This window comes from Schistocerca piceifrons, chromosome 1 (genome assembly GCF_021461385.2).
Source record: "Schistocerca piceifrons isolate TAMUIC-IGC-003096 chromosome 1, iqSchPice1.1, whole genome shotgun sequence".
In the NCBI taxonomy this organism is placed as follows: domain Eukaryota; kingdom Metazoa; phylum Arthropoda; class Insecta; order Orthoptera; family Acrididae; genus Schistocerca; species Schistocerca piceifrons.
The window spans coordinates 235,189,331-235,201,629 of NC_060138.1; the positions used below are offsets into that span (position 1 = coordinate 235,189,331).

General features: G+C 40.8%; 1 protein-coding gene across 2 annotated transcripts in view; it reads left to right on the forward strand.

The window, feature by feature from the left end:
* Positions 1-12,299, forward strand: part of LOC124803997 (inter-alpha-trypsin inhibitor heavy chain H4-like) — a 145,493-nt gene that overhangs the window by 93,071 nt on the left and 40,123 nt on the right. For both annotated transcript variants that reach the window (XM_047264717.1, XM_047264718.1), the window contains exon 11: positions 5,917-6,010. In XM_047264717.1, the coding sequence (XP_047120673.1) occupies positions 5,917-6,010 (94 nt within the window). The remainder of the gene's footprint in view (positions 1-5,916; positions 6,011-12,299) is intronic.

Genomic DNA, 12,299 nt, shown 5'->3' on the forward strand with positions numbered 1-12,299 from the left:
CCTTCAGCTACGTCATTTGCTACGACCTACCAAGGCGCCATCTTCAGTCACTATAATTACTATCTTCAAGAATGTATCCTGAACAGATAATATTGCGAATCATGTACCGTCAAGAGCGACGTTCATCATTAATGGATTAAAGTTAAGTATCAAACTAATTACGTCCGCTTTCTGAATTATAATTCCTTGTCATGTTCCAGACCTCACGTCAGTATAGTTATTCCCTCCTCACACCAGCCTGCGTGAGCTAAAACGCGTGCATTTCGGCCTCCACTAGTAACACGGTGTTGGCTCTTCTGCCAACGCAACACATACAATAATAAATTTCAGAATGTTACCATACGGTGGTGGTGAATGTCAGGTTTTACTTGTAAATTCTAGAATTTACAATCATCTTACTTTTTGAATAACATATACACCCGGTATCGCCACAGAATGCGTGTATCTTTTAACGCTATTAATATTCTTTTACCTTCCTGAAACAGTTTCAACTGCATTCTTGCCCGACACTTTGCCAGTGCGATCTCTAAGAGGAAGGTGTCAAATTCACGTGAGAATGTTTGCACTACCAGAGTTTGTCTCTAAGCCAGCGTCACGTGATAGACTGTGATCCCTTCTACACTGCCTATATAGGGTGAATTGTCTAAGAGCAGCATCGCAAATACTGCGGAAATGGAAAGAGCTATAGATGTGCAGTTTTACAGAACGGCTTGGTAGTCAGGGGCTCGGATCATTAGACGATAAGCAGATTGTAATAATACTTAAAAATGTATTTTTTGTGGAACATACACGTTTTTAACGAACTAAAAGCAGAGTAAATTAGAATGTCAGTGGTGTTTGTTGTAGAATTCTCGTCCGAGTAGTTTACGAGATGTTATCGTATTTTGGGAAGCTTCCTCACCGACACTTGCTTGTGCCATTCAACCTGCGTAGTTGCTAGCTACGATATTGTCACGTTTGTTTACAAAATGGTTCAAATGGCTCTCAGCACTATGGGACTTAACTGCTGTGGTTAGAACTTAGAACTACTTAAACCTAACTAACCTAAGGACATCACAAACATCCATGCCCGAGGCAGGATTCGAACCTGCTACCGTAGCGGTCGTGCGGTTCCAGGCTGTAGCGCCTAGAACCGATCGGCCACTCGGCCGGCGTTTGTTTACAGTGTGCTTGTGTGTTCTTTCGGTGCTTTGCGACTTGCTAATCAGTTAGCGTGTAATAGTCTGAGCAGCTGGTCGTGAGTGGACTATAGGAATTAGCAATGCAGAAAAAGCCGACACGTTTGTGCTGTTTGAAGAGGAAGAATACAGTCCGTTCTCGTGCGGTGTATGCGGCAAGATATCCCAATACACGTCAACCATGTCGGCAGTTATTTATCAACCTCTTCAACCAGTTATGTGAAAACGTAGACAATGGAAATGGAAATGAACGTGTGGCGTCATTGGCCGCAAGGGTCCCTTACGGGTCAGATCCGGCCGCCTTGGTGCAGGTCTTATTACATTCGACGCCACACTGGGCGACCTGCGCGCCGGATGGGGATGAAATGATGAGGAAGACAACACCCAGTCCCTGACCGGAGAAAATCCCCGACCCATCCGGGAATCGAACCCTGGCCCCTTAGGACGGCAGTCCGTCACGTTGACCATTCAGCTGTCGGGGCGGACACCTAGACAATGTAACGGAAGGAAACATATGACGACAGAAGAAGGGGAATCAATGTTGTTGCTGCTGCTGCAGTTGATCCGCACGTCAGCCCCCGCGCAGTCGCACGGGAAAGTGGCATGTGCCAGGCAATTGTCCTACGCATTCTCCAGCGACATAGATTTCATCGGTATCACATCTCTCTCTATCAAGAGCTGCATTGAAACGATTATGAGAATCGTGTGAACTTCTGTACATGGGAATTACAACGAGGTACTCCAGATCATCATGTATTCTATGTAGTGATGAAAACACATTTACCAAGTATGGCCAGATAAACCGCCAAAACATACACTGTTCGTCTGTTGACCATCCCCGTTGGCTTCTTCAGGTGGAACGGAGACGTCTATGGAGTGAAAATGAGCGGTGTGGGATAGTGAACCATCAACTCATAGACGGAACATTGAACGCGCACAATTATCACAGCCTGCTAACAGACCATCTTCCATGGATGTTAGAAGACGTGCCTTTGCGGACTAGAAGGAACCTGCCCAGCTATTAGTGCACGAAGTACTACAGCACGTATTCACGAATAGTTTCCAATTTGTCGGGCTGGACACTGAGCGCCTGTACCTTAGCTGGCCCATTCCCCGGATTTGACGCCTGTAGACTGTTTCTGCGGATGAAGCTGAAAGATGCTATCTAGAAGTGCATACCAACTACACTCGATGGTATGCAACGACGTATTACTGCAGCCTGCTCGAACACCTCCGCTGAAATGCTAGCACGTGTGCAACAGTCGTACCATACCAGACTGAAAGTATGTATTGCCCGCTGCTGATCGTCATTTTGAATACAACCTGTGATGGATGGTTTTCTATTTACTGGTCAGAATTCAAATAACTAATGTATGCACTTGTGTTATTCTTTAGCGTGTGCTACGACAGGTATCGTTCAGGTGATGTTGTAGGAACTTTTCAAAATACGATAACTCGTAAACGACTCGCACTAGAATCCTGCAACAAACACTCTAATTTACCCTACTTTTACCTTCTTAGTGTCAAGAGGCATTGTTACTTTTAAAAAGAGTGTGTTTTCACAAAAGGTACTCAGCCGTGGCGCTCGTTACTGGCGCGCCAGTCTCTTGGATGTGCATTGTCGATCCTTCGATGTTTCTTATCTTTGCTTGCCTTGTTGTTTTCCGCATTCGCGGGGCGAGGGGCAATTGACGTTTGTTCGGGCTACCTGCTGAGACGCCGCGAGGTACGAGGTGGGAAGCAACCACGTATATGTGGAGTTGGTTGTGCGTGGTCTGCCGATTCAGGATGGAGCATATGTGTTGGCTGCCTGCCTGTCAGCTCTCCTGATTTTTCTCCCCGTGCCTCGCGATCGCCTAGCTTGGGTTCCTGCCTGTTGTATCCTACACGAGCCGTACCGGACGTCCAGCGGAAATTAAGCAGCCTTGTGTTTCTTTTAAAGAAAAGGAGAAAATGTATAACACCTTTTGTAACCAATTTTGGTGGCCACTTAAGTGTAGCCTTAGCGTTTACACTGCCTTTAGGGAGAGCTAATTCTTTTAAATTTAAATAGTTGGGGTTCCCTGTCCTTTATAATCTTTTGGGGGTTTTATTTGAATTTTCTCTTTGCGGGTTCCTTCCTTGTGCTTGGTTAGATGTTTACTTGTCTAGCGGGAAGTGACTCCTGGTTAAAACTCGGAGAAGGTGTTTGATGTTACTGCCGCCTCCGGCATTCGTCTTTTGAATTAAGTGTTGCCATCGCTTCGAGCGACCTGGTGTCACTCCTCGTTAATTAATGCTGGTTTATGCGTACTTCATTTTGAATTGGTCATTTGAATTAATATTTTGGAGCGCAATATAGCACTAAGGCAACCTCATTGTATACCACCTTGTGCCCCGGTCTAGTACCTTAATTTTCAGTGGCACGAGTTGGCTCCACTACCGATTTTAGTTATGTGCTCCCTTCCAAATCTTGTCTTGGTTAAGTTTGCGCCATATGTCTGAGAACACAGAGGTGAGCTTTAGTGTGACTTCAGTGTTAGTCAGTTAATGGAATCTTCATTTTGGCTTGGCTTCCAATGAAGAGTTTGAGTGAAGCGTAGTGTGTTTGATTTGTTATTCATTTAATTATTGTAAGTTTGTTTATTTAATGGGAGCAAGACATTTAAAGACTGTTGGTATTAACTCCACTAGTTGCTGGGTGTTGCTAATTCGTTCCAAATGACCTACTACTTATTCAATGGCAAAGCTGTTCATTAGTTGGTTACTGTGAGTACAAATTCACGCAATTTATTTGTTTGCCGAAGTTGTTAAAGTGTCTGTGTCGTGATTCAATCACTAGCTACGTGTTTGAGCTAAACTGATATAAACCTTACATTGCCTCCTTAAAATTTGTTGCCAGCAGAAAACCTTAAGAGAAGTAAGTTTTGTCACTGCCTATGTTAACCTTTAGTGGGGGCAATGTTTCATGTAGTTAAATTTTGTCTTAAAATGTGTATTTCTCTGATGTAATAAACGAGTGATAAAAGAAAAAAACAAAGGGGCCTGGTCCTTCCTATTGTGTCCGGTTTGCAACACGTATCAGGTACACTTCTTATGTATGATTATATTCTGTTTGTTGGCTAACACTACAAGGCCATGACCACCAATCGATTCTGTGAAAACCGCACATCAGTAGCATTTTCCATTTTCGCAATATTTTCCAAGTAAGTTTTGATTCACCCTGTGTATTCAGCGCCCTTTCGAGCTCCGATTGCAGATAACGCCTCGTCTCTGAGGTTGTCTCCAGCAACCAGAGATGAAACCTTAGGGGAAAGCTTTACATATCAGTCACGTCTTGGAAGTTTGAAGTAACACCAGCGTTGAAAGCTTTCATTGTGTGATCAGTCGACAACTGTCCGGTTTGGATTCACCCACTGTCGCTACTGATTTTCAGTGGCGTTTCCATTTCACAGAGTGGTCAATACTGACTGACTGCACAGCGAAAGTTTCTCTAATACCGTGAAATATTCTTCCTGGCGCTTGTTTATGTCGGAAGAGAATCATCGTTGCAACGCACGGCTGATGAGCTGTACTTATATAGCCGAAGCATCATCCTCAGCAAGACATCGGCAACCCACTACAATTTTTGTTTCTTATCTGCTCCAATCGTACTTTTCGCAAGTTCCTTTTCAGTAAACTCACTGTTTTGCTCCCTGGCTTTCAGGATGTGACGTGAGAAAAGCGCAAGTTGAACTATGTTTTAAAAATCCATACTAGTTGGCATTGAGGTGGTCATTCCTTTGGACATGACTCATTGCGTTTCAGCTCAGAAAATTTTCTCAGACCCTACATGAGAAGGATGTGACACTGAATGCTATTGCCATTTGGAATACATGTGGATTATTATTTGACAAAATATGACGGACAGAGGTGTATTGTGAGAAAATTCGATACAAGATTACGTCACTAGTAGACGAAAATTATTTCTATTTGCAATACGATATTCTGAAATGTATTGGTAAGTGTTCACAGTCCTTCGCAGCTGATGCCACTGACGCACGATAGTGCAGTAGCGCCTGTTGATCCTGATGGCAAAAGACATTTCCATCAACACTATTCTTCCACCAGTAGTAGCGGAGGAGGCGCCTCATCACCAGATTATGCCACAGCTTTCTGAGATAAATCTCACCTCAAATGTCTGGGAGTGATGGCATGTTACAAGGATGATTCATCTGTGGAAAGGCGACGTGAAGGTCGGTATCATCCTTAGTGGTATTCGAGACTGGGTTTGTTCCACTTTTTGAAAATATGGAAATTTGTGGTAAGATCTTATGAGACCAAACTGCTGAGGTCATCGGTCCCTAGGCTTACACACTACTTAATCAAGCGTAAACTAACTTACACTAAGGACAACACACACATCCATGCCGGAGGAAGGACTCGAACCTCCGACGGGGAGAGCAGCGCGAACCGTAACAGAACGCCCCTGATAGCGTGGCTGCACTTTTTGATTTGCATACACAACTACAAACACAATACCACTGTCCGAGCTCTTATCATAGCCATTCGTGCAATTGGATGGATAAAGAAGATTGGAATGACGTACATGTACACGTTTCTCATGCCTGATTATCTATAAACATACGTTACAACATGTAGTTTTCTACGAATGACTAGGTAAGCAGTAAGAATAGCACATCATCTCTACAATGTATCCAAGTAATCTTTTGATCTCTTATGTAAGTAAGTCGCTTAGTTCTTATTTTCTTTCTTACAGTACTCCTTCGTGACACCTGTTACGTCACTGTTGGTAGTCAAGCCAAACGCTACGTCTGCAGTCAACCTCGATGGATCTGCTGCCCCACGACTAGGTAATGATCACCCATTGATCTCTGGTGTGTGTAACGGAATAAATGCTATCCGATTTTTTCTAATAATGTATAATTCCCTGTTACTCCTTTAGCCTACTTCCATCGTCACTATGTCTTAAACTTAATCAATGACTTACTTGAAACACTAATGTGAAAAGTCAAGCGTAATGTGCATTCTTCTGTGAAACAATTGTGTGGAACGGTTAAACTGTCCATTGTCTTCGTTGTAATACACAGTGTGTCAATCATAGAAAAGGAATGTCTATGGAGTGTGGACAGAGTACGTACTGCGCATGTCGCCAGTACGAAACTGGTATTGGCACGTGACTTGCGAACATCGTTGTTTGTCTACATCAGGGGTCTCCAAATCACATCCGCGGGCTGAAACCGGCCCGCGAGGGCCGGCAAACCGGCACGCGTTAGCTGGCCGGACATCCCCGGTATCCAGCCCTCCAAATATTTGAGGTGGTACCTATACTGCCAACAATTGAGTTTCGAGGCCTATCGCGACCAATACACCGCGACATTGTCGGAGCTCTTATCTTTACAAAGCGGAAGGGTATGGTTAAACTTGTGGCTATCCACAATAAACAGACAGACTCCGTGCGATAGTGAGAAAAAAAGAACGGTTAACAGACTAGTTTGGCGAAAACATTTTAAGTAAAAAAATTCTTTGCATTTTATTCTTCTCACGAGTCTCGTGCAAGTCTTTCAAATAGACGACACTTCGGCGACTAGCTTTAGTAATCAATCGTTATGGAAGATGCTTCTTAAGTGAGGTTTCACATTCTTTTGATTACGTTGTAAAATACACATAGCAAGTAAATCGTATAAAATATTTTTATTTAAAGGCAGTTTAAGGAAAATACAATACCTGGTGTACATAATGATATTAGATATTTTAGTTGTAACTGATGGATAAAAATAACTGTAATTAATTTATATCTTGAACACTCACAGTGTTAAAGTAGTCACGTAAAGAAATTTAACAAAATTTAACATCTTAGTGATAATTAGTGACTTTTGTGTAGCTGTAACTTTCCTTTCATAATTACCTCCAGTTGTGGATCAAGTTTACTGGTACAGATAATCATCAGTGACTTCAAATGCTCATCACTTAATTTTGATCTGTAAATACTTTTTGCATGTTCATTTTGGAGAAAGTTTTTTCACACAAATAAGTAGTGCCAAAAGCGGAAAAAAAGCCACGGGCAGATTTATGTAAATTTGTAATGTGTGTGGATGGAAGACGCTTATAAAATTCCAGTAATGTTGACTTTGAATGTTTTTCTTTAAAAAAGTCTCTACATTGCAAATCAATAATTTCAAACTGAAGTTCTGCGGGTAACGCTTCTATATCGACGCCAAAGGGATTTTGAAATATCTTGATCTCGTTTAAATTTGCATCGATATCTAAAAAACGTGATTCAAAATTAATTTTTAAAGCGCCCAAAGCTTCAACAGCGAAAGTTACAGGAAACGGAATCTCAGTTTGCTGAGTGAATGTTTGGCATGTATTAAAATGCGTGAAGCATACTTTGTTCAACTGAGATTGAAAAAAAGCAATCTTTTGTCGAAAGGACTTAACACGCGTGTATAAATCAGGCAGAAGCTGGTCTTCACCTTGCAATTTTAAACTAAGGTCATTCATATGTTTAGTTAAGTCTGTATAAAATGCTAGCTCTCATAACCACTCACCGTTCCGTAACTCAGCCAGAGGGCGATTCCTTTCGTTCAAAAAAATTTCAGTTACTATTCGGAGTTCAAAAAAACGGGTCAGAACTTTACCGCAGCTAAGCCAGCGCACTGCAGTATAATATGACAAGTCGCTTTCCTCAATATCTTCAAGAAACTCGCGGAACTGGTGATGACTGAGTGCATGGGACCTGATATAATTAACAATTTAAATAACTGGCTTTAAAACTTCTGACATATCTAAATGTTTTCCACACAAAACTGTTGGTGAATAATACAATGCACTACTAATGGTTTTGAGCCACCGTCATTTTCTGCGGCCTTAGAAAGGAGAGTAACAACACCTTTATTTTTCCCACACATCTTTTTCCACCATCAGTTGTAATACATTTTAATTTCTTCCACTGAACATTGTTTTTCTGAACTGCCCTTTCAACTCCTTTAAAAATATCTTCGCCAGTGGTCGTCCCGTGAATACTGTGAGCATCAAGGAGCTCTTCATACAATCCATAATTTTTGTCAATCCCTCGAATAAAAAGTAGTACTTGCGCAGTATCTGATACATCTGTTGACTCATCCACGGCCAAAGAGAACCAGTCGTAGTCTTGATTTTTGTCACGCAGTTGTGCTGATATATTTTGTGCAATGTCATCTATTCTACGAGCCACAGTGTTTGCCGACAAACTTATGTTTTTAAATAAATTAACTCTTTCTGGTCACATTTCTTCTGCTGTTGCACTAATGCAATTCTTAATTAATTCACCGTCGGTAAATGACTTACACTGTTTCGCTACTAAATGAGCCACACGAAAACTAGCACGAGTTGCTGCATGTTGTTCAGCATTTACTTTCTTAAACAGCGACTGCTGGGTTTTTAGCTGGCGTTTCAGAGACTCATACATTTCTAATCGTTCGCACCCTGCAAACTTTGAGTAATTCTGAGAGTGCTTAGTCTCATAATGAAGTTTTATATTATATTCTTTGAAGACTGATATTGCTTCATCGCAAATAATACACATTGGTTTGTTGCTTGACTCCACCACGAAATATTGACATCCCCACTGCTCTTTAAAAATTCTACATTCACTGTCAACCTTTCGTTTCTTTTCCATATTTGTGCAGAACTTCACAAAAGATTGTAACCTGAAAATAAAATTGTGCTATTTAATACTAATAAAACTGGGGATTAGTTTGCCTAAACAAAATGCAATGAATTTATTTTTAAGGTTACTAAATTAAATACTCACAATTACACTGTAGTTTCACTAAAAAATACAGTGAAAAAATACTCAAGTCGTGCTATACGTATTTCGATTTTCAGATTTTCCTTGTCTCTACGAATTCAAACTTTTTTAAATAATAAATAATAAATAAACTTTTTTCACTTTTTTAAATAATGGAACACTTAGTCGTCTCACCTACTAGTACAGCGCATAAAACACTAGAAAACTCGTGAGACATTCGCAGCATAGACACAATCAAGCAAAAGAACTATCAGATATATGCTCTGGCTCTGCTGCGCGCTACAAGACCACATAACTAAACTTATTGTTGCGCCGCTTGAAATAACAATGTGTTGATATACTCTACCTCTGTTACGTCTTGCAGTAATAGTGTTGCTAACAATGATTTTGAGATTTCGTTAACTTTGCAGGACGCTTTCGTGAAGAATGTGCAGTGACATGCTTCTTTGTCGGTGAAATTCGCCAGAATACAATACGCCAGAATTTCGGTCAGGTGCGTCCACCAATTAAAATTATGTAATTAAATAAAAATCGTAGTTCGTTTCAGTGCTAGATACTCTCACAACCTTAGCTTTTTGCGATTTCATCTTTCCTTTAGCCTTACATTACGGTGATCATGGAGTGCTAGGTTGCTTTAATCCCACTAGGTAGATCTTGGCCCGGATGACTTTGTGGAGGAGTCAATGTAGCCCGCGGATTAAAAAGTTTAGAGACGCCTGGTCTACATTTTGGAGTATAGCTGTTTTCACACATTATTAGTGACAATAATGATGAAAACAATTATTGTTGCTGCCGCGGACGGAATCCGAAGATACGTAAAAATAGGAAAAGTTACTTATCGTAAATAACTGCCACAGACACCTAGTCAACGTAGTCATAACAGTAGAACGCGCATTGTGTGTTATAAAACATCGAGACTAATTTATGTGACTGTGACAACATATGTATGGCACAAGTACAAGATAATTTCGGAAATGTGGGTGTGCGCTACCAATCAATCCGTTTCGAACAGCTTTCACCTGCAGTTAATATTTATATCTTGATTGTACATATTTCTAAACCACTGCGCTCGTTTTTGAAGTAGTGAACGGTATGATATTACTAGTGCTTATGAAGGGCAGAGTAAGTACTTGCGATAAATGTCATAGTTTTCTTGAGGATGAACGAAGATTAAACATATGGAACCGAGAAGTATAATGTTAAGAATTTCGTCACTAAGCAATTACAGAGTGTGATAAATCGCTAAACCGTTGCATTCCATAGCTCCACATTCAATATTTTTCGACACACCTTCTGTCTGGCGTAGTAGGAAGCCATTTAGTGATGCCAACGTAGAATAATACGTGAGAACACGATAAAATGATGTCCAAAACTTACAAATAGTATGGCTGTGAGCGGCAACTGAAGTGTGGCTCTTGTCGCCACGAAGAGAAAAGCCCTCGCAAAGCTCTAAACCCAATAGAGATATCGAATGCAAATTATTATGATGCCTATAAAATGCATGTAGAAAATATGGGGTCCTTTAAGAACGGGAACTGTTTATTCTTGGGACGTAGATGAGGCGCTACGTACATGATCAGAGTGACTTAGGGCAATTGCCAATGTTTCCAGGGTTTAAGGTCATTTATGCAGAAACTATGGAACACTTTCAAGCTACGTTTGTAAACCGATTGCTTTTTCTTTGTCATTTATTTTTCCGACTCTAACAACACGTTGCCTAAATCTCTGCTTGTGCTTAGCTTTGACGAGCATATGTGTATGTTTTAGTTATAGTTAGTACAGATTTTCTGTACTACTCTGTTGTACATCTGTACTAAGCACAATTTCTATGATTATACTTCATTTGTGATGCATCGTGAACACCTGACAGACAATAAATAAAGATCTAGAGCATTGAGGGGTACTCAAGTATATATTCACACTTAGCATTTCCCAATACTCTCTGACTGTCACCTCTATACCCGCACTTATACCCTCGCCTTGTCTTCCATATCATTCATGTCCCCATTAACAGGTGTCGTGTAGTTGTCTTACAATACAATATCTTTCCTAGATACTAATCCATACGTTTGCTTAAAATCTATCCACATGTTCCAGAGTTATGCTATGTTGTCACCTATACTACCCTATTTCCACTAAACCCTTGGAATACTAGAGGTGTCCAAGTCACATAGTATTTTTTATACATAGTATGTAAAATTCGCACTAAATCTCCTCCTTCCCCTCCACTCTGTCCATATCCTCCACCCTCTCTCTCTGTCCACCTCATCCACCTCCCCACTTCCCATCTATTTCCTCCCAAACCTTTCTCCATCCATCTTCTCCTCCTTCTCTCTCCATCCATCCATCTCCTCCTCCCTCATCTCACTTTCTGACTCCTCTCCCTCCCATTGTTTATTCTCTCTTCCCTCTTCTATCCATCTCCTCTTCCCTTTCTCTGTCCATTTCCTCCTCCCTCTTTTCACTGCCCATTTCCTCCTACACCTTTCTCTCTCCATCTCCTCGTTAGCTCTCTGCGTCTGTCGACGTCCTCCCTTGTCTCTTCATATTGTCTCCCCTATCCCAACAGGAAGGTGCTGATTCTTACCGCCACTGTAATTCTCTCCAGATAGTGAATAATATGTATTCCAAATTTGGTTGAACTTTAGCCAGAGGAATATGAAGAGCTTTTTCCTGTGGTTTTACCAGCGTACGCAGATGTCTCATATATTTAACATATTTCACGCTTATTTATACACATATCTCACCTGTGTCTGTATGGAAATTGCAATTTTGTTTCCACGCAGCCCAATTTATGACGCCATATCTCAAGAACTGAGAGCCTTGCTATGATATAATGTGCATGTACATCCAGTAGTATATCTACATACGGCATGTGAAATTTGTTGCGAACAGAATTAGTAGTAACGAAATACTAAATTAAAAAGTTGTGCACAATTTTGCAGTTTTTCACACATCTCAATGTTCATGGCGTCATGTCTCCTCAATTACGTTTCATACAAAGATATATTTTTGTAGGTACATTCAGCGGCATTAATGGATATTTTCTGCGAAATGTATTGCGAATAGAGTTAATAACAAACAAATAATACATTTGAACCTCATGCATGATGCGGCAGTTTTTCAAGCATTTCAGTGTTAATTAAATCATATCTCCTGAGCCGTGTGTTGTACATTGATATAATTCTACTGGTCAATTCAGCGGTACAGGTATGCGAAGTATGTTCCGAACAGAGTTAGTAGTAAGGAAGTGATAAATTAAAGGAAATACCTGATGCGGCAGTTTAACTGCATGAACAGCTAACTTTTTGCCTTCCATCTTTTGTTGGTGATTGTAAAGCTTTGAAATT